Source organism: Heterodontus francisci, chromosome 10 (assembly GCF_036365525.1).
Source record: "Heterodontus francisci isolate sHetFra1 chromosome 10, sHetFra1.hap1, whole genome shotgun sequence".
Lineage (NCBI taxonomy): Eukaryota > Metazoa > Chordata > Chondrichthyes > Heterodontiformes > Heterodontidae > Heterodontus > Heterodontus francisci.
This window is the reverse complement of record NC_090380.1, coordinates 48,323,115-48,349,635: the sequence shown is the minus strand read 5'-3', so window position 1 is coordinate 48,349,635 and position 26,521 is coordinate 48,323,115. Positions and strand designations below refer to the sequence as shown.

At 44.3% G+C, this 26,521-nt stretch overlaps 1 protein-coding gene across 7 annotated transcripts in view; it reads right to left on the bottom strand.

Moving 5' to 3' along the window:
• dmd (dystrophin) overlaps positions 1 to 26,521 on the bottom strand; it is a 1,950,296-nt gene that overhangs the window by 192,112 nt on the left and 1,731,663 nt on the right. For all 7 annotated transcript variants that reach the window (XM_068040560.1, XM_068040554.1, XM_068040555.1 and 4 more), the window contains 2 exons: positions 9,486 to 9,564; positions 2,411 to 2,471 (listed from right to left, as the gene is read on the bottom strand). In XM_068040560.1, the coding sequence (XP_067896661.1) occupies positions 2,411 to 2,471; positions 9,486 to 9,564 (140 nt within the window). The remainder of the gene's footprint in view (positions 1 to 2,410; positions 2,472 to 9,485; positions 9,565 to 26,521) is intronic.

Genomic DNA, 26,521 nt, shown 5'->3' with positions numbered 1-26,521 from the left:
GTAGTGTGTGTCTGAGTCTCTGGTTGTCTAGATGCAGTGTGTGTCTGGCTCTCTGGCTGTCTAGATTCAGTGTGTGTCTAGTTCTCTGGTTGTCTAGATGCTATGTGTGTCTGGTTCTCTGGCTGTCTAGATGCATTGTGTGTCTGAGTCTCTGGTTGTCTCGATGCAGTGTGTGTCTGAGTCTCTGGTTGTTTAGATGCAGTGTGTGTCCGCGTCTCTGGTTGTTTAGATGCTGTGTGTATCTGGTTCTCTGGTTGTCTGGACACAGTGTGTCTCTGAGTCTCTGGTTGTCTAGATGCAGTGTGTGTCTGAGTCTCTGGCTGTCTAGATGCAGTGTGTGTCTGAGTCTCTTATTGTCTGGATGCAGTGTGTGTCTGAGTCTCTGGTTGTCTAGATGCAGTGTGTGTCTGGGTCTCTGGTTGTCTAGATGCAGTGTGTGTCTGATTCTCTGGTTGTCTAGATGTAGTGTGTGTCTGGTTATCTGGCTGTCTAGATGTAGTGTGTGTCTGGTTCTCTGGTTGTCTAGATGTAGTGTGTGTCTGGTTCTCTGGCTGTCTAGATGTAGTGTGTGTCTGGTTATCTGGCTGTCTAGATGTAGTGTGTGTCTGGTTCTCTGGTTGTCTAGATGTAGTGTGTGTCTGGTTATCTGGCTGTCTAGATGTAGTGTGTATCTGGTTCTCTGGTTGTCTAGATGTAGTGTGTGTCTGGTTCTCTGGTTGTCTAGATGTAGTGTGTGTCTGGTTCTCTGGTTGTCTAGATGTAGTGTGTGTCTGGTTATCTGGCTGTCTAGATGTAGTGTGTGTCTGGTTCTCTGGTTGTCTAGATGTAGTGTGTGTCTGGTTATCTGGCTGTCTAGATGCAGTGTGTGTCTGGTTCTCTGGTTGTCTAGATGTAGTGTGTGTCTGGTTCTCTGGTTGTCTGGACGCAGTGTGTGTCTGGTTCTCTGGTTGTCTGGACGCAGTGTGTGTCTGGTCCTCTGGTCGTCTGGATGCAGTGTGTGTCTGTTTCTCTGTTGGTTTAGATGCTGTGTGTGTCTGGTTCTCTGGTCGTCTGGACGCAGTGTGTGTCTGGTTCTCTGGTTGTCTGGACGCAGTGTGTGTCTGGTCCTCTGGTCGTCTAGATGCAGTGTGTGTCTGTTTCTCTGTTGGTCTAGATGCTGTGTGTGTCTGGTTCTCTGGTCGTCTGGACGCAGTGTGTGTCTGGTTCCCTGGTTGTGTGGACGCAGTGTGTGTCCGGTTCTCTGGTTGTCTCGATGCAGTGTGTGTCTGGTTCTCTGGTTGTCTGGATGTAGTGTGTGTCTGGTTCTCTGGTTGTCTGGACGCAGTGTGTGTCTGGTTCTCTAGATGCAGTGTGTGTCTGTTTCTCTGTTGGTCTAGATGCTGTGTGTGTCTGGTTCTCTGGTCGTCTGGACGCAGTGTGTGTCTGGTTCTCTGGTTGTCTGGACGCAGTGTGTGTCCGGTTCTCTGGTTGTCTGGATGTAGTGTGTGTCTGGTTCTCTGGTTGTCTGGACGCAGTGTGTGTCCGGTTCTCTGGTTGTCTGGACGCGGTGTATGTTTGGTTCTCTGGGTGTGTAGATGCAGTGTGTGTCTGGTTGTCTGGTCGTCTGGACACAGTGTGTGTCTGGTTCTCTGGTCATCTGGACGCAGTGTGTTTCTGGTTCTCTGGGTGTCTGGATGCAGTGTGTGTCTGGTTCTCTGGATGTCTAGATGCAGTGTGTGTCTGGTTCTGTGGCTGTCTAGATGCAGTGTGTGTCTGGTTCTCTGGGTGTCTCGATGCAGTGTGTGTCTGGTTCTCTTGGTGTCAAGATGCAGTGTGTGTCTGGTTCTCTTGGTGTCAAGATGCAGTGTGTCACTACCAATTATGTTGGTGTTGTCTTACAGCTTTTATGTTCAGATTCGTACTTCCCGTGTCCATTAGCTTATCCCAGCAGCAAATCTATTCACATGAAAAATTGTGTCTATGCATCTGTTCCTGGGACAAGGAGGATTGATTCAGCCTTATAAAGGTGGGAAGGTTATGATTACATGACTCCTGGATTCAGAACTAAAACAGTGCAATTGTAAGAAGCAGATTAATTCCTTTGTCAATTCAGAAAGCATTCGGAAGATCTTAAATCCAGTTTCGACAGCTGTCTTTATATAACTCCAAGGCCTGTGCCAGTCAGGGTTCAATACAGCCAGCAGTTGTGAAGATCTGGTTGAAATGAGTCTTTTGGGCTGCAACCAGCTGTACAATACCTGTAAGTTAGGAGCCTGCATCTCTGGCACAGGTCTTAGTGCAGGAATAAAAGCATCTTTTTCAGCATAACTGCAATGCTGTCCCTATTTCCAAGAGCCTTTAGTGTTTATGCTGAACAAGAAAACTTTACAACTTTTAGATGAGCGTGTACAGTTTTAAAAGTAGTGCTTACTTGATGTAGTAGGGCACTTTATTGGGTGATATTGCCCGCTCCCAAGGACCTTGGACAGAAGCTGGAAACAAGAAGCCAAAAAGAAAAAGGTTAAGACCGGAGTAAATAAGAAGAATACATTAATCATTAAAATTACTATTTTTACACTCAGCTCAGCAGATCTCCATCTGTTTGCTCAGCTGCCCATGAAGAAGGGAAGGATTAACCTAGTGGACTGAGAAATTTTTCTATAATCTGTTTGAAATTGAACTCTTTCAACCACAAAAATAATGGTAGAGCACATGGGTTATGAACCTGGAAAGTCGATAATTACAGTGTGCATTGCTCTTAATGCCATCATCACATTTCACACCAAAAAACAAACAGTAAAAACAAGTTTAATAAATCACCAGTGAGATTATCTAGGAATGTTGCACTACGTACTGCCACGACAATAACTGCAACATTGGTATGATGCAAAAGACACAAAAATAAACTTCCTGTAAAATATTGTGCATAAAACCATTGAAAAGCAAAATACAGTACATTGCTCTTGTTAGCTCATTTTTCTCTGTTCTGACAGAAAGTGGAATGAGTTGTAAGTGAATCAATATTCAAGGGTTATTATTTGGAGGTCCTCATTTGAACACCCTTGCTCTTTACTTAATTGCCAACTGTGACTCAGTGGTCGTACTTGTGCCCTGCGTGAGATGGTATGGGCTCAAGTCCCACTCCAACACTGACAGAGTGTTGCATTGTCAGGGGTGCCATCTTTCAGATGAGACGTTTAACTGAGGCCCCATCTGGCCTCTCAGGTCAATATAAAAGTACCCACTATTTGGAAGAAAAGCAGGAGCCTTCTCCCTGGTGCCCTCCCTTGCCGTGTGCCCCGCATTACAACAGTGACTACACTTCAAAATTGCTGAATTGGCTGTAAAATGCTTTGGGACATCATGAGATTGTGAAACGTGCTGTACAAATGTGAACCCAGTGGCTCACTAAGTAAATGTATAATTTGGTGCAGTATACCGTGTTCGAGAAACCTCCAAGCCTGTTTGTGAAGAATACACTGAGACGAGGATGCTTTGGTGGAGACCATTTATTGCTTGCCACAGAGCTTACTACTCTACTCCTCACAATCTCTAGCCAGTGCTGGCTGGCTCGTCTTTTTATATACAACTGAGTACAATTAACACCCCCTCACAATCTCTAGCCAGTGCTGGCTGGCTCGTCTTTTTATATACAACTGAGTACAATTAACACCCAACACCTGTTCACCCTATTACTTTCAACTTTTCGGTATTTAACATCCATCAACAGAACTTATTAGCCACCAACATACAGGTCAGTAAGGTTCCAGTTTGAACCTTAACCTCATCCAGAGAAGCAACCATACTATCCACGGGCTTTGATTTTGTGAACGTTTAATACTGCCCAAAATAAACTGGCAAGATTTACTATGGCTTGTCACAAGGAAAACATTGAGAAAAAAAAGATTTGCTTGCTCCACTTCTACCTGTTCAGGAAAGTGCCAGGTGGAAGTTTAAACAAGGTAGGGTGGTGTTGAGAGACAGGTATCAAGCCATTCTCCCAAAATTGGCATTGAAATTGTCAAATACTCAAAAAAGTTAGTAAAAAGCATTTTTCATAATGCAGACCATACTATTTATTCTGTAGATGAATGGAAAAGTAACTTGGAATGCAGTTGTACTTCTCCATCAAGATAGGAGGCCACATGAATAGCAATAAATTGTATAATGGTATCAGCAGGTCTTCTAAAACCTATGGCAATGTTTATGAAGTTGCTAGAGCAATCTTTACAGGAAGGAAAGGGATCCAGACAATGATCTATTGGCATCATTATATTGCACCATGAATATTCATAGACTTATTCCCGACTTGTTTACTTTGACACATCAACTGTTGATAAATAATACAGATTTAATGAAATCCCGAAATGTATATGATTTCAATTTTTTAAAGGAAAACTGTATAGCCAGTCTATAAGAGCACTTGTAAACTTTAGTACAAACTTCAATAAAATAAAAATAATAGGGTAATTATATTAGGTGATTTCAACTTTCCCAACATTAATTAGGATAGTCATTGTGTTAAGGGCTTAGATGGAGTGGAGTTCTTAAAATGTACACAGGAGAACTTTTTAGCTCAATATGTAGAGGATCCAACAAGGGAGGGTGCAGTGCTGGACCTAATTCTGGGGAATGAAGCTGGACAGGTGGTTGATGTGTTGGTGGGGGAGCATTTTGGTGATAGCGACCATAACATGGTACAATTTAAGCTTGTTATGGAGAAAGAAATAGACAAGTTGCAAAAAAAGGTTTTGGATTGGGGGAGAGCGAATTTTAGTAAAATAAGGCAGGATCTGAAGGAGAGAATCTATCACCACTTGGAGAGGCAAAATTTGATTAGGAATAGTCAGCATGGCTTTGTCAGAGGGAGGTCATGCCTAACAAATTTGATTGAATTTTTTGAGCGTGTGACCAGGTGTGTAGATGAGGGTAGTGCAGTTGATGTCGTTTACATGAATTTCAGCAAAGCCTTTGACAAGGTCCCACATGGGAGACTTATCAAGAAAGCAAATGCACATGGGATACAAGGTAACTTGATAAGGTGGATTCAAAATTGGCTTAGCAGTAGGAGACAGAGTGATGACAGACGGGTGTTTTAGTGACTGGAAGCCAGTGTCCGGTGGCGTACCACAGGGATCTGTGCTGGGTCCCCTATTGTTTGTCATTTATATAAACGACATAGATGACTATGTGGGGGGTAGGATCAGTAAGTTTGCGGATTTCTCTAAGTTTGGCTGAGTGGTTAACAGTGAGGTGGAGTGTCTTAGGTTACAGGAAGATATAGACGGGATGGTCAAATGGGCAGAAAAGTGGCAGATGGAATTTAACGCTGAAAAGTGTGAGGTGATACACTTTGGAAGGAGTAGTGTGACACAGAAGTATTCAATGAATGGCCTGACACTGGGAAGTTCCGAGGAACAAAGGGACCTTGGCGTGTTTGTCCATAGATCTCTGAAGGCAGAAGGGCAGGTTAATAGGGTGGTGAAAAAAGACATATGGGACACTTGCCTTTATCAATCGAGGCATAGATTACAAAAGCAGGGTGGTCATGTTGGAGTTGTACAGAACTTTGGTAAGGCCACAGCTGGAGTACTGTGCGCAATTCTGGTCATCACATTATAGGAAGGATGTGATTGCATTGGAGGGGGTGCAGAGGCGATTCACCAGGATGTTGCCTGGGATGGAACATTTAAGTTATGAAGAGAGGTTGGATAGGCTTGGGTTGTTTTCGCTGGAGCAGAGAAGACTGAGGGGTGACCTGATCGAGGTGTACAAGATTATGAGGGGCATGGACAGGGTGGATAGGGAGCAGCTGTTCCCCTTAGTTGAAGGGTCAGTTATGAGGGGTCACAAGTTTAAGGTGATGGATGGGAGGTTTAAGGGGGATTTGAGGAAAAACTTTTTTACCCAGAGGGTGGTGACTGTCTGGAATGCCCTGACTGGGAGGGTGGTAGAGGCGGGTTGCCTCACATCCTTTAAAAAGTACCTGGATGAGCACTTGGCACATCATAACATTCAAGGCTATGGGCCAGGTGCTGGCAAATGGGATTAGGTAGACAGGTCAGGTGTTTTAATGCATCGGTGCAGACTCGATGGGCCGAAGGGCCTCTTCTGCACTGTATTATTCTGTGATTCTGTGATTCAATCAGAAAATCTATCATTCAGCTCCAGGGCCAGACTGCTTCCGAGTGTCTTACGGTGCTGCTGATGTGGAAGCTCTCCTTTATACAGCAGGAGAGATGCCACAGCTGTTAGAAGTGCATGCCCAGTTTTTTTTTAAAGTCACAATTCCCAAATGGTTAGGAAAGGTACATACAGCCTAGTAAATACAAAACCTCTCTGATGGTCCTTACAGTCATGAGACCTTTAGCTTACTGACTGCCTGGAAATGTCACTACATGATGAAAAAAAATTAAAGACTTGCATTTATGTTGCGCCTTTCATGACCTCAGGATGTTCCAAAGCACTTTACAGCCAATGATGGCAATACAGTTATCATTTATACTGATGTCATGGATGGCACATTAGGAGAATTTCAAAACCTCCACTGGTAAAGCACTGCTTCAATGCACTATCCCTGATACCATCACTGGTAGCCTGACAAAGTAAGTGCACTATAAGTTGCCTTGAGAGCTCTAATCAAAAAGCACTCTGAGCTAATAGGTGACATTGACTAGCTTTTAAGAGGAGGCCAACAATCCACCATCTCTTCTACTTTACTCAAACCTTATAGGAGGAGTAATTACAATGGGATCAATGCAAGGAAGAAACTATGCGAAGAATAAATTTTAAAGCACCGATTTTAATCCCTTGCCCCTGATGATAACCAAGCTTACGGTGGGGGCTAAAATGGTTGCAGCGGCCTTCTCACCTGATCCTCATACTATGTGTGCTCTGACCAACGAGTGAGGCCCAAGCACCAGGTAGGCAAGTGCGTCATTGAAATTCACATCATTGAGTCTTCAGCACATAATCTCGACTGATGTTTTAGTGCGGTACTGAGGGAGTGCTATGCTGTCAGAGATGCCTTCTGCCAATGGGCTGCTTCATTATTGGAGAGTAGCAAATGGAGCTGAATGCTGTAAAATTGTCAGTAAACAACCCCACACCTGACCTTATGATGGAGGGAACATTATTGATGAAGCAGTGGAACATAGTTGAACCAAATATTGCAGAGCACCACAGGCTGATCCAGGCACATGAGGCATGCCATCAACAAGCTAAGGGTGTGTTCTTTATGACTCTGTTAGCTGCATAGATTTCATTGTACTGATGTTCCGCTCATGCACTTTGTGCACAGCTGCAGCTACAGAATATAGACTGGATCTCTCAGAAGCCAACCAGAGACTCCCCTTTTAGCGTCATAGAATGATGGCATGCTGGATGTCTTAAAATGAATGAATCTTGGCAGTTGTCAGGGAACTGAATATTCACTTACAGGGATGTGGTGCTGTTCGGCTTCAGTGGTAGCACTCTCCCCTCTGACTAAGGAGGCCAAGAGTGCAATTCCTATGCCAGGATTTAAGCATGTAATCTAAGCTGACACCTATGTGCAGTACTGAGGGAGTGCTACATTGTCAGAGGATCCAGTTTTCAGATTAGATGTTAAACTGAGGCTTCATCTATCTGCTCAAGTGGATGTAAAAGATCCCATAACACCATTCAAAGAAAAGAGAGGAAATTATCCCAGATTATCTCTTAACCAACATCACCAAAAAAACAAATTATCTAGTCCTGTTTGTGGAATCTTTTCGTATGAAAATTGATTGCTGCATTTACCTACATAACAACAATGACTAAACTTCAAATGTACTTCATTGGCTGTGAAGTTCTTTGGGATGTCCTGAGGACTATATAAATGCAACTGATATCTTTCTCAGTTGCTGATTGCAAATGAGCTGCTCATTAAGAGATTGCAACCTCTTCTTGTTGACGAAGGTGGTAGCATTGATCATGAGAGCATGTTTGGCAATCTAGGTGCCTTCAGAAAGCCTGACATTCTGTAAAATTGGCATTCTAGTGTCAGTTGTCAATAGGGGGTGGGGGGAGAGGAGTCTATAGAATGGCTTATTCAACAAACAATGAATCTACAACTTGCTGTACACAACAAAGGCTAATGTGGCTGTTGTCTCCAGTGATAACCTGGAATAGTCCCAGAGCACACTATTTCAGGACAGCTGTGAATATTATAGCCACTGGCAGTACAGTATCTTTGGCAAAGGTGCTTTGTAAGTTGGGCAGCATATAACACACTGATGACTTCCTTCATGAAGCTCAGCCTCCACAAGCATTCTTCTGGGACAAATAGAGGTAAAAGGTCCTCAATCTGTATACCCTAGCATGGGACTGCAATCTGCCTCTGGTACTGTATGAGCAGCCTGGCCTCCTTCCATTATCCCACCTCTTCTATCCCCACAACCAAAGATACAGGGGAATCCTCAATGTGTAATCTCATGGCCTCTCTCTATAGTAAGGATGGAGGGCAGAAATGGCAGCCCCACAGTAAATGGCCCAACGGCAGATGGTTAAGCAGTTGTCAATAGCAAAATTAACCACTGAAATTGTATGTGAGGTGAGGTATCGGTTTTTCTATAGTGCCTAAACCTGGATGCCTATTTCATGCAGCTGAGAATATCACTGGGTATAATTGAAGCATTAATGGCCATTTCCACCTTATTTGAATATGCCTGCCCAAAAATGGTAGGGCACTTCTCATGCCTACTGGGAATGATAAAAAAAAAAAGCAGGCAAAAAATTGGACGTGGATCCAATGTGATGATCCCTGCCCTATTCTCTTCCACTGCCCACCCCATAACTGCCCAAAATTTCAGTGGTAAGCAACATTTCCTCTAAACTGCATGGCTGCACAGCCAACTGAAAGTTCCCCCGCAGGCCGCGCTCAAGTTGGTCCCTTTAAATTACTGCGCGTGCGTGGCCACGCAAAAAATCTAAAGGGCTTGTGCACTTAAACAAATTGCCCATACACTACAAAAAAAAACAAGAGGGTATGTTGGTGGTAAGCAGAGGCTTCGATGTGAATGATAATCAGAAACCGATTCATGGATTTTAGGCCATGATCCCACCTTCTATCCTGCCTCATCTTGACCCCTATCTGATTTGGAACTTGCCAAAAGACAACTTGCCCGAAGACAACTTGTTTAACCCATGTGCTGCACATTATTATCATTAACAGATGTCGCTTGGTTTATGGTGATTTTGGATATTGTGTAAAAAAGGACTTAATTCAAATGATTTATGTTCTAATCATGTGAAGTGAGAGCTCAAAGAAAAAGAAAAGTTTCCCTTGGTAGAGTGAGAATCAATGTGACTGGAAAATAAAGCATGTTAAATGGATCTTTTTGATGTTATACTTCAAGTTGGATTACACTTTAAATACAGTTGTAGATAGATAAATGTTTAAAATCAATACATTGTTTTATACATAGAAAGAACTTTCAGAATGTAATTGGAAGACCGCTTTAGAATGATGTGCATCCATTACTTACTGGACAGGAAGTGTTGGGATGTGGGACCAAAATCCCTGTGGGCCTCATGCAGCTGCTTCAGACGTTCATCTATGGACACCTAAAGAGAGGAAGAGAAGGAATTATTAGCCTGGCTGTAAGGATGTAGTCAACCACTGTCTTCATCAATTGTAAAACAACATTTCTGTATTAACCAGCTTGTCAAGGAGTTAAAATGTGAATATCTTGGTAAAGCAATCTTCATTTCCTATGAACCATAATTTTTCATCTCATTCTTTTCCCTTTAGACTATAAATCTAGACAAACTCCATGATAACTAATTAAAAATATGATCGCTGGGACTGTAACTAATTTCTACTTTAACGCTGATGGGATTTTCCTACCCTTCCCCTGCCAGTTTTCTTAAATTATAATATGACAAGAATTTAAATCCATTTTTAGCAGTATCAACATGAGGACTTACTGCCTGTTTCTGGTCACAGGAACACACCCTTGCTTAAAATATTTATGGTAAATTTGGCTCTTCAAGGATAGGGACATCAGTGCAGGGAAATGGAATATTTTCCCCCTTTCTTTTGTTGCACAGCCACATGGGAAGTACTCTAAACTGCCTCAGTAATGTGCCTTAATTGCAGCTTCAGAGGAGTGCCTCTCCCTCTCCTTCACTGGCCTCTAACCAATTTCTCCATTTCCTACAACCAGGCTGCCTTTTAGCTTTTCTGAGTGAGGTTGCCAGATTAATACCAAATTAGGGACAGCTTTGTACTGTATTGAACTTTATGCCAGCTGAAATGAACTTGCACTCCATCAGTCTGTGCTGGCTTCATAACCAGTTCCAGAATGAAAGACGAGTGTATTGACCCAAACTACTTGAATTGCTAATTCTTTTTTGTAAACTATATTGATATTTAGAGTGCCAATGAGCAAAGGAGCCTGGAGCTTAAGCCAGCATTGTAACAAATGATTAAATTATTCTGGTTTTCTATCATCAACTAAGATAGTTATAGATACTGGATAGAATAGAAAGTAGTCCCACCTGATACATTGGAATAAATGATCTAATTAAGAGTCTGGTGAGTGACATAAACATATTCAGTTGCCAGCAGCCTCACAAATAGTGTTAGTATTTTATATTGTTATATAGTTGGAGCAACAGAGAGAGGGATAGAGGAAGAAAAAGTAGAAGAGCAAGCATGCTATGCAATATTAGTGACAACTGTTAACACCTGTTCCTTTTACTGCTATTTTCAATTAAGGAGTGAATCTGTTTACTTTATATCAGCAATATTTTGCATTGTTATGTGCAGTATAACACCATTGACTTCATAGAAATCCTCGTGCAGTAGAGAGTCTGGTCATGCAGGACAACACAGGTGCAGTCAATGACCCCCTACATCTGAGAAAAATGAGCAATTCTTGGAAAGCCCACTGCTCTCTCCTCCTACATGTAAGCCTCCATTGGGAAGGTGATGAATTCCCGTGACCTCCTTAATTGCAGTGTGTACAGCAAACCGAGAGATGTTACTGATGCCACCCATTGAATGTTGGATGAAGCCCGATGCATAAAAGTCCAGGGCCACAGTTGCCGTCACAACCAAATGCACAGCTATGGATAACCTAATGCTGGACAGCAAACATTTTCAGCTGGGATCTTCAATGACCTTACCTTCAACATAAGGTCAGAAGTGGGGATGTTCACTGATAATATTACAGCAATTCAGTACCATTCATAAATCCTCAGATAATGAAGCAGTCCATGTCCACATGCAGCAAGACCTGGACAACATTCAGGTTTGGGCTGATAAGTGGCAAGTAACATTCGGACCACACAAGTGCCAGGTAATGACCATCTCAAACAAGAGAGAAACTAACCACATCCCCTTGACATTCAACAGCATTAACCTCGCTGAATTCCCCATTATCAACATCTTGGGGGCTATCAGTGACCAGAAACTTAACTGGACCAGACATATAAATACTGTGGCTACAAGAGGCTAGGAATCCTGCGGCAAGTAACTCACCTCCTGACTCCCCAAAATTTGTCCACCACATACAAGGCACAAGTCAGGATTGTGATGGAATACTCTCCACTTACCTGGAAGGGTGCAGTCCAACAACACTCAAGATGCTTGGCACCATCCAGGACAAAGCAGCCCACTTGATTGGCATCCCATCCACAAACATTCACTCCCTCCACCACCGACACACAGTGGCAGCAGTGTGTACCATCTATACGATGCACTGCAGCAACGCACCAAGGCTCCTTAGACAGCACCTTCCAAACCTGTGACCTCTACCACCTAGGAGGGCAAGGGCAGCAGATGCATGGGAACACCACCACCTGCAAGGTCCCCTCCAAATCACACACCATCCTGACTTGGAAGTATATCGCCATTCCTTCACTGTCACTGGGTCAAAATCCTGGAACTTCCTTCCTAACAGCACCGTGAGTGTACCTATCCAACATGGACTGCAGCGGTTCAAGAAGGCAGCTCACCACCACCTTCCCGAGGGCAATTAGGGATGCAAAATAAATGCTGGCCTAGCCAGCGATGCCCACATCCCTTGAATGAATTTAAAAAAAGACCTCTTTTGATATCTGTTACACCAGTGTATTTTGTTGAATGATATTTTTCTTCAATCCACTGGCTGGAGATCTGAATTTGTATTTTTTTAAAGACATTTTAAAAAGACACACTGCCAGCAAAGTCATCCATTCAGCTTAAGATGAGGACCTAATTTGCACCACTGTATACTGCACTGCAATGCTTGTGAGGAGGGAGATGAAATGTCTGCTAATTTCCCAACAAGAACCAAGACCCAAGAAGTTTAAAGGAACTAGCTGTTCTCTCAGGAAGCAGAGAAATAATGCTAACTGCTATGTTTGAATGACTAAGTGACTGTCATGTGACAAGCCCCTCCCCATCTGTGGTTTTAAGCTGGTGTTTTCTCTGCAGCAGAAGAGAAGTAACTGGACTCTGACATGAGCAGACCCTAAGTGGGGATCCCTCTCTCTCTCTCTCCATTCCAACTTGAAAGCTTTCAAATCCTTGTTGACTGACCATCGTTACATACTCCGGCTACAATCAGAAACCCCGTTGGAGGAAATCATTCACATCGCTATCTCCAAGGGATTCACAGAACCAGTCATCTACCTTTTCAAATTAAAAACCTCAGAACCACAGAATTCAATTCCCAAACTCCACAGACTGAATACCTTTTTTATGGACTCTAACTCAACCAATCTACCTTTCCCCATTCTGTAACCTATTTGTGTATGTGTAAACCTCTAATATGTGTGTGAGAGTGAAAGTTGGCACGTTGTTTATTATTTTTATTAGTGTGGTTTAGGTACAATAAAGTTAACCACTTTCTTTGTTAACTCAAGAAAACCTGTCCGGTTGGTTCTTGTTATGATCATAGCAAGTAAGTAATCAAAAATCTACTGAACTGGACAGTATATCCACTGTCCAGTTGTGGTCTAACAATGAGAGGGAAAAGAGGGAAGTCCTTCAACCCCTCCTCACTTTACCGTAACAATATCTTACACAACTACCACAATCATTTGAAAATATTGTCTTTTCCTGTTGACTTTCAGATGATGAAGCAACACAAAGCTTTTCATACAGATCAATATGGACTGTAATTTGATCATCTCTTTCTTTCTTAGCAAAGCAACTTCAAATCAAGCTCTAGTCTCCTATCCGAAGATAATTACCCAATTCAATTACAAATAGATTACTATTGATGGGGTTCATAAAAAGCAGAAAGAATTGTGCTTTTTATTAACCTATAAAACACCATATATTTGACTTGCAGTGTTATCCTTGATGTACTGAATAGGGTACAAGTCTGAAATTGAAACAAATTATCCTCGACAAACATGCTGGAAGTTGCCTCAACGAAGCATCAAAGATTTTCCAATTGTTGATAAATTACTTTTTTATATTCTTGAAAAATGTTGTGTGAGACATTGTTTAGTGGCTGCTTCCCTGCAAAGTTCCCACACTCCCCTTTTCCTCTTGTTTGCAGAAAGATGTTTGAGAGGAATTCTCTGAAAATATTGACTCCAGGGCTATATAATTTCTTTACTTTAAACAGATTGCTCCATCTACTTCACAGAATGCAAACTGTTTATCCCATCAGATTTTATGAAGAATCTATTGCAGAAGAAATCAGCTCCAAGAAACTGTTGAAGCTGAACAGCACTGTTAACTAACCTTGGAGAAATACTCCTCACTGGTGGTCTGATGCTACAATGAATGCTATTTCAACACTGGGACCTGAGCTCAAATCCAACCCAAAGTGATAAGGGAGAAAGTTTTCTCTCCAACTGCTATAAGCCCCTGTGTAAAATGAGTTTGAGGTTGCTTGTGAAAGGTGCCTTAGCCCAGCTTCCAGTGAATGTGAATCTATAGCAGAGAACTCCCCAGAATTAGGGCTCTCATTTGGAGATGGACAGCTAATATGCAAAATAGGAAAACTCACATTGATGCTTTTCTGAGGTTGAAGTTGAGACATACTGTTGATCTTGAGTTTTGGGTCTTCTTTTTTTCTAATTCCTGTACTCAGGTGACAGAACCTGCCCACATTCTGCATGTCTGACCCATCAAAACATCTGCAGTAAACCTAATTTGGTATGTAGGGTAAGCTCCCAGCACAGAATGTGCCTGCTGCTGGGAATTCTCACAGTCAGCTTGGGGGTGGTATCTTATTGTCCTGCATTAACAGCTGCAGCAGCCATTTAAAGAGAAGTAGCCAAAGGTAAGAGACAAAGTTTTATGACTAGCAAAAGTTGTTGAATGGCAAAAAGAAGTACGTGTTTCAGCACTTAGTGAGCACATTGGTATTAACGTGTTTTACTCGCCATAAACAATGACCAATTAAACCATAATAGGTTAAGTCTCTTCACTTCAATTTCAGTGTTAAGGATCCTCATTTTGTAACAGATTGAAGCTAGGTAATATATTTTTAACAGGTTTTTTTATTTGATATATTCAGGTGCTAAGGATTAAATTGCAGCCTATGAATTCACAGCCAGTTTTGATTGTGCAATTCTTCTGCTCTCGCAGTCACGGCTCCATTTTGAGGCCTTTGATGAACACAATTATTTAGATGAAAGGCCGATTTCACAAATACAGGGGATTAACGAGTGCAGATTTATTGAAGAATGTACTAACCTGCGCAAAACAGCCAGCATGCTTAATATGTTATAAGGAGAGCCTTTGTAATTGGCTCGTGTGGTAATGGAAATGGATTGCAGTATTTGCCTGATATAGATGGTTGTCCATGATAAATGTGGACAGTTGGGACAGTACTTAATGAAACAATCTGGGTGACAACAAAATTACAGAGGCACGAAAAGGTAAGTGACTGATTGATGCAGGAACCATTTGATTGGACGATGAAGTGGAAGAACTGCTCTAAGAGCTTGGTGCAAGAAATGGTGCCCTGTTTGGCCCTCCAGGGCACCATTCCAAAAAAGACAGCAGTGCAGTGTATCTGGCAGGAGGTTAATGTTTTGTGCAGTATCTGTAGGATTGGAGCACAAATGCAGAAGAAAGTGCATTCCTTAAGGAAGTTGTTTGATAACACTACTCAAAAGTACCAGATACTAGGTAGAAGGCACCAAGTATCCATGCTACTAAACTGTTACACATCTATTGCTGGTCCACAGAAAACTTTCAGACATACTTCCAGCTCTTTCATTACTTTCCATTCAAGCCCATAAAGCAGCACCCTGACATTTTAAAAGGACTTCATGCAGCAAACCGTTGTAGCCTAACCTAGCTGCAGGATGCACAGGCTGATTTTGTTTTCTTTTCCTAACCCTTGGCATGAGGGTACATTTAGTACTGGATTGAGATCACGGCACTCAGCATTATCTCGGAAATGGGTGGACTATTTAACAGAGAAGGAACCTGTGCTCATCCTGACTGAAAAACTGGATTAAAGAAAAACTTATTCCTCTCTTCGCAACCCCACAAATATTAACTGCTGAAAGAGCTGAGCTGTGCTGGGAGATGGTTTAATTAACATTACATGAACCCTGCCTGTCTATTATATGTCAGCTTAGAAAATGGATGTACACAGGCTATTCCACCATGGGAGTATCACAGCTGAGAAAGGCATGTTCATACAGGGTTCCAAAGTCCACCCCCTCGTCCTTGCCACAGAACCTGAGAAATGAGTAAGAAAGGGTCGATCAAAACAGGGTGAAGTACGGTGGGACTCTTTATGTCTTGGGCCACTTCGGTTACCGTGAAGACTTGTTAGTAACCCTAGAAATACTCAGCAGACGGGGCTCTGGAAAACAAGTCCTCAATGGTAGAACAAGCGGTGGATTAGGATTCATGATGAGTGCCTGGAAAATGTGGAACACTTTCAGTATCTTGGGAGTTATCTTTCACAGAAGGCCGACATTGACGAAGAAATCCAGCATCGCCTGAAATCTGCTGGTGCAGCCTTTGGCCACCTCAGGAAGCGAGTGTTTGAAGATTGCGACATCAAAACTGAAACCAGGCTCATGGTCTACCATGCGGTCATGATCCCTACCTTGCAGTACGGGGCTAAAACATGGACAATGTCCAGGAGGCCCCTCAAAACACAGGAGTCATATTACCAACGCTGCATGTGGAAAATCCTACATATCAAGTGGGAGGACAGGTGTACCAATAACAGTGCCCTTTCACAAGCAGGCACCACAGCACCGAGGCTATGTTTATTTGTCATCGGCTTCATTGGGTTGATCATACAGTTCGGATGTCAGATACCAGTCTCCCAAAGCAGGTCTTCTTTTCCCAGCTCAATCAGCGCAGACGCACCAGAAGTGGACAAAAGAAGCACTTCAAGGATGTGCTGAAAGCCAACATGAAGAAATGCAACACTGACATCAACTCCTGGGAGACCATCGCCCTGGACTGAACCAGATGGAGGTAGAGTCTGTGGGAGGGATCCCAGCATTTTGAGACCCAACGACGACAAAATGAAGAGGAAAAGCGAGAGTGGCCAAAAGAACAAGCCATGACCCGAACTAATAATATATGACCAGACATCCCACATGACCACAAATGCCCTACGTGCCATAAAGTCTGTAGATTCCAAACTGGCCTCATCAGCCATCTTCGGACTCACAAAGACAATCATCCTCGCTTGCGAGGGATAGCCAATAGCCAATAATGTTCACACACATGCATTTTCAGTGAGGGGATCGGATAAAGATCAGATTTAGGAACTCTTGCAGATTTTTTTTCCCTGTCTCGGGCACTGGGACCATTCAACAGAGTCTCACTATTAGCCTTGCTGACATCAGCTAACTCTGGGTACACTAAAGATCGAACCTGGGGCCTTCCTGGCCTGTATGACTCAGCGTCACATCTGAAGTACATTTACACAGCGAGGCACAGGATATGGCTTGCTTAATTTTATACATTAATAATTGCATGTAGAATACCTCATCAACACCAAATTTTTCAATATGGAAAAACTGAGGGGACTTATTCACTAATCTTTCCTTCCTATCCTCTCCTGATTTGAAGGCGGTGACTGTTGGGATATGACTTTACAGCCACTGGTTGCCCCAGACAAAAGGCTGATTTCAGGTGGCCATTGTCTGAACCATAATAGTCGGTACTGGGAAGCCTGGGGGGAGAACTGGCAAAACATCACGGTCAAGCTTAATCCTATATGCACCAGGCGTGCAGTCTTGCAGAAAAATTTCGAGAGTGATCGGGATTGAAGCCCCATTTATTTCCCCCTCTGAATCAAGGGCCCATAATTGCACCCTAAACACTGGCCCCAGCTGGCATCAGCTAACCCAGCACAGACCAGTACTGTATGGCTCAGTTACTCACTAGGTAAACTTGCAGAGCCATTAGGTGAACTCAACTGAGCTGACTTACATGGCAGGATTTCCCTTCTGGGGTGTGTGTGAGGGGTGGGGGCACAGGGAACTGGAAATCGAGACAATTTTTGGGTCCCAAACCTGCCGCTGAGGGCAAATTCACCGGCCCCAAGTTTCACGGGGCGCCCCCTGACTTTGCATGGAGATGGGTTTGGTGTCCAATTAGCGGCCAGGAAGATGGAAATGAAAGTGGGACGGTTCAAGTGTGGGCCCAATTTAAACAGACCTAATGGCTTCCACTTTAGTGCTTTAACTTCAGTTTGGAGGAGCATAGAAGCTTTGAATTGTAGAATGTGTCAGGAGAGCCAGAGACCTGGAACCCAGGGCAGGGCAGCCCCTCAATTCACTTATGCAGACCTGGAGATCCTCCTGGAGGCCATAAGGAGAGAGGTTGGAGGTCCTCTTCTCGGACAGTGGCAGGAGGAAGCCACCCACCCAGACTAAGCAGGCATGGATGGAGATAGCGGACACAGTCAGAAGGATTGTGGTCCATAGAATTGGATCCAGTGTCAGAAGAGGTTTAGTGGCCTGATACATTCTGGCAAAGTGAGTGCAACCCACAACCCTCAGGACATGCCTCTGGGTATTCACCCTCCAGCAAATACACTAGCTGAGGAGCCTCAGGGTACATGCTGCTCCTGAACATGGGAGGAGTGTGTGCCCAAGGCATTTATTGACCTCTCAGAATGGCTCAGTGTCATAGCGCTGCTGAGGATCTGCGAGCACTGACACATGCAGCTTCTAATGAAAAGGAGCAGCTGGCATTGGCCATAGAGGACAGCAGTGTATCATACTCTCCTTTGGTCTTGCAGGGGAAATGGGTTCATAATGCTCAGATAGGGAGAGATGTAGGGTCTCAGAGGTCACTGGAAAGGAGGCTCTATCTTGACCAGCAACAACAGATGTACTCACACATGTCAGAGTTCCCTGAGGCAGTGCAGGATCTTAGAGTCCATTCTTTTCATGTGCGCCATAATGGATCAGGATTTTCAGCGCATGAGCTCCTCCATTGAGAGAATGGCCAACCTTTTGGAGAGCCAAATGGCATTACTTGGAGTGCATACAGGAACTGTGCACTGACGTACATAGGATGCATGAGACCCTGTGTAGCATGGACTGATCAGTGGTGCTGGTGGAGCAGAGATGTTTTGCGGGGGGGGGGGGGGGGGGTGTTGCCAGTTGTGCCTCAGCTGGTGCTCCCCTTTAGCCACATGAAGTACCAGCCAAGGGTTGACAATGTCACAGAGGAGGATGAGGGTGCCATCCCTCATGGGGCACTGTCATCATCTTCGGCCTCCTTGGCCCCTCTAACTGAGAAAGCATCTGTGTTGCAGGGCCCACTAACGTGGGCTGCCCTTGCTATGATGCAGGTGCAGCAGCCTCCAACCGCCAATACATTTCAGCCACAGACAGAGACAAGTGAACAGGCTGCCTCCACCTCCTCCGAGGCCACAAGGGGAGCACCGTGTAGGAGTCTACCCAGCAATGTGGAAAATTGCCCAGGTATGTGCTGTACACAAAAAGCAGGCCCAATCCAATGCGGACAATTACCACCATATAAGTCTACTTTCAATCAGCAGCAAAGTGATGGAAGGTATCGTCGATAGTGCTATCAAGAGGCACTTATACAGCGATAACTTACTCACTAATACTCAGTTTGGGTTCTGCCAGGGCCACTCAGCTCCTGACCTCATTACAGCCTTGGTCCAAATATGGCCAAACAGCTGAACTCCAGAGGTGAGGTGAGAGAGATTACCCTTGATATCAAGGCCATTTTTGACCGAGTATGGCATCAAGGATAAAAGCAAAATACTGCGGATGCTGGAAATCTGAAACAAAAACAAGAAATGCTGGATTCACTCAGCAGGTCTGGCAGCATCTGTGGAAAGAGAAGCAGAGTTAACGTTTCGGGTCAGTGACCCTTCTTCGGAACCCAGTGACCCAGTTCCGAAGAAGGGTCACTGACCCGAAACGTTAACTCTGCTTCTCTTTCCACAGATGCTGCCAGACCTGCTGAGTGAATCCAGCATTTCTTGTTTTTGTTATGGCATCAAAGAGCCTTAGCAAAACTGGAGTCAATGGGAATCGGGGGAAAACTCTCCACTGGTTGGAGTCATAACTGGCATAAAAGAAGATGGCTGTGGTTGTTAGAAGTCAATCATCTCAGTCCCAGGACATTACTGCAGGAGTTCCTCAGGGTAGTATCCTAGGTACCACCCTCTTCAGCTGCTTCATCATGGCCTTCCCTCCATCCTAAGCTCAGAGGTGGGGATGTTCACAGATGATTGCATAATGTTCAGCACCATTCGCGACTCCCTCAGATACTGATGCAGTTGGTGTCCAGATGCTGCAAGACGTGGACAACACCCAGGCTTGGGCTGATAAGTGGCAAGTAACATTCACGCCACACAAGTGCCAGGCAATGACCATCTCAAACAAGAGAGAATCTTGATGTTTATGGCATTACCATCACTGAATCCCCCACTATCAACATCCTGGGGGTTACCATTGACCAGAAATTGAACTGACAAGCCACATAAATACTGTGGCTACAGGAACAGGTCAGAGGCTAGGAATTCTGCAGCGAGTAACTCACCTCCTTGTCTCCCCAATGCCTGTCCAACATCTACAAGGCACAAGTCAGGAGTGTGATGGAATACTCTCCACTTACCTGGATGGGTGCAGATCCAACAACACTCAAGAAGCTCGACACCATCCAGAACAAAGCAGCCCACTTGATTGGCACCCCATCCACCACCTTCAACATTCACTTCCTTCACCATCGATGCACAGTGGCAGCAGTGCATACCATCTACAAGATGCACGGCAGCAATTCGCCAAGTTTCCTTTGACAGCACCTTCCAAACCTGCGACCTCTTCCACCAAGAATGATAAGGGCAGCAGATGCATGGAAACACCAGCAACTGCAAGTTCCCCTCCAAGCCACACACCAACCTGACTTGGAACTATATCGCCGTTCCTTCACTGTCACTGGGTCAAAATCCTGGAACTTCCTTCCTACCAGCAGTGTTGGTGTACCTACACCACATAGACTGCAACGGTTCAAGAAGACAGCTCACTGCCACCTTCTGAAAGGCAATTAGGGATGGGCAATAAATGCTTGCCTAGCCAGCGATGTCCACATCCCAGAAATGAATTTAAAAAAAGATTGCTCCTAGTTCTACATCTGCAATACAGTTATAAATAAAGAATCTGCGTTACGTGTTAACCGATCCCTCATGTGTGGTTGGTTTTTGTTATAGTCAACACTAACACAGAGAAGTAAACACAACAGCAACTGCCAGGAAATTGAGCACAAACATGGAGGAAGCTCTTGTTGTGGTTGCAGACCAGCTGAATGTTGAGGGAGTGGAAGCCCTTCCTGTTGATGAATTTCCCTGGCGGTCACTGGGTGTCTTGAGGCCACATGAGTGTAATCGATGATGCCCTGCACCTGGGAGAATCCAGCGATGGTGGCGAAACCCACTGCCCTCTGTGCCTGCAAGACCACATCTGTTATGAACTGAATGTACTGTCCAGCTCTTGCAAATAGGGCAACAATGATCTGCGAGATATAGTGGTGTGCAGCCGTTTGTAAGATGCCACCAAGGTCTGCAGCTGATCCTCGGAAGGGGCCAGAAGTGAAGAAGTTCAAGGCCACAGTGACTGTGATGGCTACTAGCAGGGCATGGCGACTCGTGCTGCTAGGTGTGAGGTCTTCGGCAATGGGGATGCAGATGTTTGTGACAATCTCCTGTGGCACTGGTTCTCGGCCATCTCCAGGTAGCTCCTTCTTCGGCAGTAGATCCTATGCTGACAGTATGGCCTCTGTGCCATTGCTGCCATTCGCCCCTCTCTTCTGTCCTCCTGGTGCCCAGGGTTCTGGCCTACCTGCGGAGGGTGTTGCTCCTCATCGCCACTGGACCAAGAATGTAAGAGTCGTGCCCCCCTTGTCAACTGTTGTCTTCCCTGTGCTCAAGTAGTCCCCCAATTGTGTTTGGGAGCCTTTCCCCCTCCTCTTGTGCCCCGCAATGCCAAAATGTTGACAACACCCTGCACTGCCTGAACACACTGTCAACGCTCTCCCCCAACATCCGCTGAGCCGATGGCACCTGCTTCCCAGTGGCCGTCCCCCTCTGCACCATTCACCCTTTTATGGGGCTCACCTAATTCCCTGGGGCGGCCATGACTGCCTACCCACTGTATGTCCGCTTCCATTCAGCTGGTCTGCCCCAGACAGCACGTGCAGCCCGTGCATCCCCACGTAAATTAGAACATGCCCCTTAATGAGCTCTCAATGAGCACTTTAGCCATGTTAATTGGCTTTCTGAATAGATAGGCCAGTTCTTGGGGCTGCCCTCCCCCCACCCTGGTGAAACTCGCCAGCGCTTTGGGAAACCAGCACGCTGGCTGGTGCTGGTATTTTCATTCCCTGCCTACCTCCTTTCCCACCCCCAGCGAGACCTGAAAATTCAGCCCTGCCATGTTTCTTCCTGCTTGCTTGCACCACCATTTTCCCAAGAAACACATGGGAGATGATAGTCACTGAGGAAGGTGGAAGCAAGTGGGTTTACTCCTAAGTAACAATTACATTTTAAAACTCATTCACTGACATTTAAAAATCTAGAAAGTGTTTTTTTTTAGTGTGCAACTTCTTAAAGCTTCAACTGTCTGACACATTACCTGATGCAGTCCCATTCAAAAAAATGCAACATAAACATAAAATAAATGATAGACTTGGCATTTATGTAGCACAGTTCAGGAGCAAGGAGCTCTCCCAGTATGCTGGCTAACATTCTTTCCTCAACCAATACCACTACTGAAAGGTTAATTGGCCATTCATGTCACTGTAGCTTATGGATTTTACTGTTCTTAAAATCACTGCTGCATTAGCTTATATAATAGTGTGTTTCAAAGAAATTAATTATATGTGAAGTGCATTGAGATGCTGGAGATATTTTCTAAGTTGCTATATAAATGCAGCACTTTCTTTTATATAGTACCTTATCACATTTCCTTGCCACTTTTATAGCTTTATCCACTTGCAATTCTGCTTCTAAAGCACTGTGTATCTGTACTCATAGATTTCACTGTCCCTTCATTCCATTGAGAATTTTCTGTTTTCTATTCTATTTTCCCAAGATGTACAGCTTCACATTCATCTTAAATATATCAGCCCCTTCCCCTAATTTGCACCCGTCCTCTCATCTCAAGAAAGGTTATTTTTATTTCACGGTTCCATCTTTTTTGAGATGGTAACGTCAAAGGAACGTGGCTTTGTTCTCAGGATACTGTAACCAGTTCTTAACATACATTAGCAGCTGCTTTATTATTTTGACAAACTACAATTACTAGACATACAACCTGTATTTTTGGTTCAGTTCTCCCATGATGTTTCTCACACTATGGAGGTAATTTTGACTTTGGGTAATAGTGTAAAATGGCCAATATCGGTTCACCCTCCCTTGCATATCTTCAGTTACTTCAATGGAAATGTTGATCAGGAGACATGTACAGTGGCAGGTTTATTCAATATTTCCCATTTCACACTTGCGCCCAAAGTCAAAATTGTACCTTATATGTCCATCCAAGTTTACTTCAAGTAAAAGTCCCAAGTATTCAAAATACAATTCAATATTAATTTCACTTTTCTCTCCATTCCTTTCACACTGAATTTATTGTAAAATGGTTGCCATCATATCCAGTTAGAAATGAGCAGAAAGTGTTATGTGTAATGGATGGGCTTTTATACACATTTTAAATGCAATGTAGATCCCACTGTGTACGCAGAGGAACTGGTCACATTACTGAACCTAATGCTCTAATAGGAGTGTAACTGGCTTATATGCATCAGGGCATTTTTGTTAATTCTGCAATCATCTTTTAGCAGAAAATTTGTGCAATGCCACGGCATTAGTTCAAGCCAAAATATGCTGCAGAATTCCTTGCTGTCTGGCAGAAAAGTCTGATTAGACTGCAAGCTCAGTTCAGTTTATCTAATCCACAGTGTCTTCCAAGAAGTGACAATACCAAGAAACATTCTGACCATTACACTGACTGAACTTTAATATCAGCCTGGCCTTATTTAAAGAGTCACTCCCACTAGGAAGTGTAAAAACATTAAATAAAAACAGAAATGCTGGAAACACTCAGTAGGTCAGGCAGCACCTGTGGAGAAAGGGAAAAGGTTTTAGGTCTATAACCCTTTGTCAGAACTGGAAGATGTTATGAATGGACAGCTTGTAAGGAAGAACAGAGCTGGGAAAAAGGGACAGGAACAAATGCCCATGTACATGGCTGATATGGTGATCTGCACCCCTGGTGCCCACCTGACCTTTACAGCCACTGGAGTTAGATTTTTTTCATACTTCCCTCCCATTCCGCTATTCTCCTTCAACCATTCAGATATTCTCTGCGTCTCACGTATATCTTTCATTATGTCACTTTTTTATTTTCTTGCGCCTGTGGTCATGCCCCTGTCCTTTTCTCTGGCTGTGTTCCTCTTCAAAGGCTGTTCATTTGTAACATCTTCCTGTTCTGATCAAAGGTCATAGATCTGAAATGTTAAATGTACTTTTTTCTTTTCTCCACAGGTGCTGCCTGAGCTGCCGAGTGTCTCCAGCATTTCCTGTTTTCTTATTTTAGATTTCCAGCACCTGCAATCGTATGCTTTTTTTAAAAAACTGGAAAATAAGCGGTCTCAACACAGCAGATGTAGGCTCGGATATTATGTCACATAAACAGATGGCAATGCAGTGGGCGGGGGGGTGGGGGCTGTAAAATTGCCTGGGGTGGCGTCAGCTCAGCTTCCCAATGTCATCACGCTAGGCCTGAAATTTACAAGCGGCGGACGGGAAGCTGTGTGGGAACGCCGCTTGTGTTTGCAAAATGAGCAATTAACAGCTATTTAAGATCGTTAACGAGGCAATGGACCACAATTTTATGGGCCCCTCTGGATTTAACAGAAAGTGCATGGGAGACAGGAGACGTTGGAACCTCGGCAAGCTTTTAAAGGGCCACAACATGGAGAGCAGCTGTTGTTATTTCTGCATTCGGGGCAGCCATGGAGTGAGGCATTTTTCATTTGTAGATAGGAAGGAGTTGGAAGCCACTGATCTGGGCTTGAGCCCCCCTTGATGCCATTGTGTTCCTGGGAGAGAAATCACTAGATAGGGGTTCTGATGAAAGGTCACTGATCTGAAATGTTAACTCTGCTTCTCCCTCCATAGATGCTGCCAGACTTGCTGCCAGCATTTCTTGTTTTTGTCACTAGATAGCGGGGGGGGGGGGGGGCGGTGGTTGGGCCATGCTGCAGCAGCTAATGGCAGAGAGGTCCAGCCAAAACCACAATGCCCAAGTTCTATGGGCTTCTTTCATTAAGGAGGAGAATCCTCCAGCGAGGAGGAGAACCAGAGAGGTGTGGATTTCCTCCAAGGCTGATGGAGGGTTCAATGTTCAGAGGATGATCGAGGATTCAATGTTCGGAGGATGACGGAGGGTTCAATGTTCGGAGGATGACGGAGGGTTCAATGTTCAGAGGATGATGGAGGGTTCAATGTTTCGAGGATAATGGAAGGTTCAGTGTTCCGAGGATGATGGGGGGTTCAGTGTTCCAAGGATAATGGAGGGTTCAGTGTTCCAAGGATAATGGAGGGTTCAGTGTTCCGAGGATGATGGAGGGTTCAGTGTTCCGAGAATGATGGAGGGTTCAGTGTTCCGAGGATGATGGAGGGTTCAGTGTTCCAAGGATAATGGAGGGTTCAGTGTTCCAAGGATAATGGAGGGTTCAGTGTTCCAAGGATGATGGAGGGTTCAGTGTTCCGAGGATGATGGAGGGTTCAGTGTTCCGAGGATGATGGAGGGTTCAGTGTTCCGAGGATGATGGAGGGTTCAGTGTTCCGAGGATGAAGGAGGGTTCAGTGTTCCAAGGATAATGGAGGGTTCAGTGTTCCAAGGATGATGGAGGGTTCAGTGTTCCGAGGATGATGGAGGGTTCAGTGTTCCGAGGATGATGGAGGGTTCAGTGTTCCGAGGATGATGGAGGGTTCAGTGTTCCGAGGATGATGGAGGATTCAGTGTTCCGAGGATGATGGAGGGTTCAGTGTTTCGAGGATAATGGAGGGTTCAGTGTTCCAAGGATGATGGAGGGTTCAGTGTTCCGAGGATGATGGAGGGTTCAGTGTTCCGAGGATGATGGAGGGTTCAGTGTTTCAAGGATAATGGAGGGTTCAGTGTTTCAAGGATAATGGAGGGTTCAGTGTTTCAAGGATAATGGAGGGTTCAGTGTTCCGATGATAATGGAGGGTTCAGTGTTCTGAGGATAATGGAGGGTTCAGTGTTCCGAGGATGATGGAGGGTTCAGTGTACTGAGGATGATGGTGAGTTGAATGTTCACAGGATGCTTGCAGGGATGAGTGCTGCAGTAAAAGACGTTTGCATCAGGATTTGGGTGCTGGTGGCCCTTGAAACATGGCGCCAGCACTTCCTTCCATGTGAGGTAATGACGCAGCCACCACCTCAACACTCTCCTCCGGCCGCTGAGTGGTCAGCCACCCTGCCTGCCAGCTGTTAACTGGCCAAATGAGGCAAGATTGCTGTGGGAATGGGAATCAGAGCGGGAGGGTTTTCGCCATCCCTTTCTGGGTCCGCCTTCCCGTTCCCGCTGGGTCCCCTATAATCTCAGCCATAGTTACAATCATGAGGGATTCAATACATGCATTGTCATTTCTCTAGTCCATTCATGCTATTACAAGGGTATAGCGGGGGACAGACATTATTCCTGTTAGTTTACTTTTCAAAATGTAAATACTGGTGAACTTTTATACTTATCAAGGTGAATAATGACCATACTGGAGAATGGAACACTTCTCATTTTTTGCATTAAATTTTATAATCAAACTTTCACAGCTCAGGTAATGCACAGGTTCATGGAATCACAGAAATCTACAGCACAGAAGGAAACCATTCAGCCCATCTTGTCTGTGCTGCACTCTGAAACAATTATGCATTTAGTCTCATTCCTCTGCCAATTGGCTTTTCATATTTTTTGTCAAATACTGATTTACTTTCCTTTTAAAAGCTATTATAGACTCTGCTTCTACAACTTGTTTTAAGAGCATTCCATGTGCTAACACCCTCAGTGTAAAAAAACTAA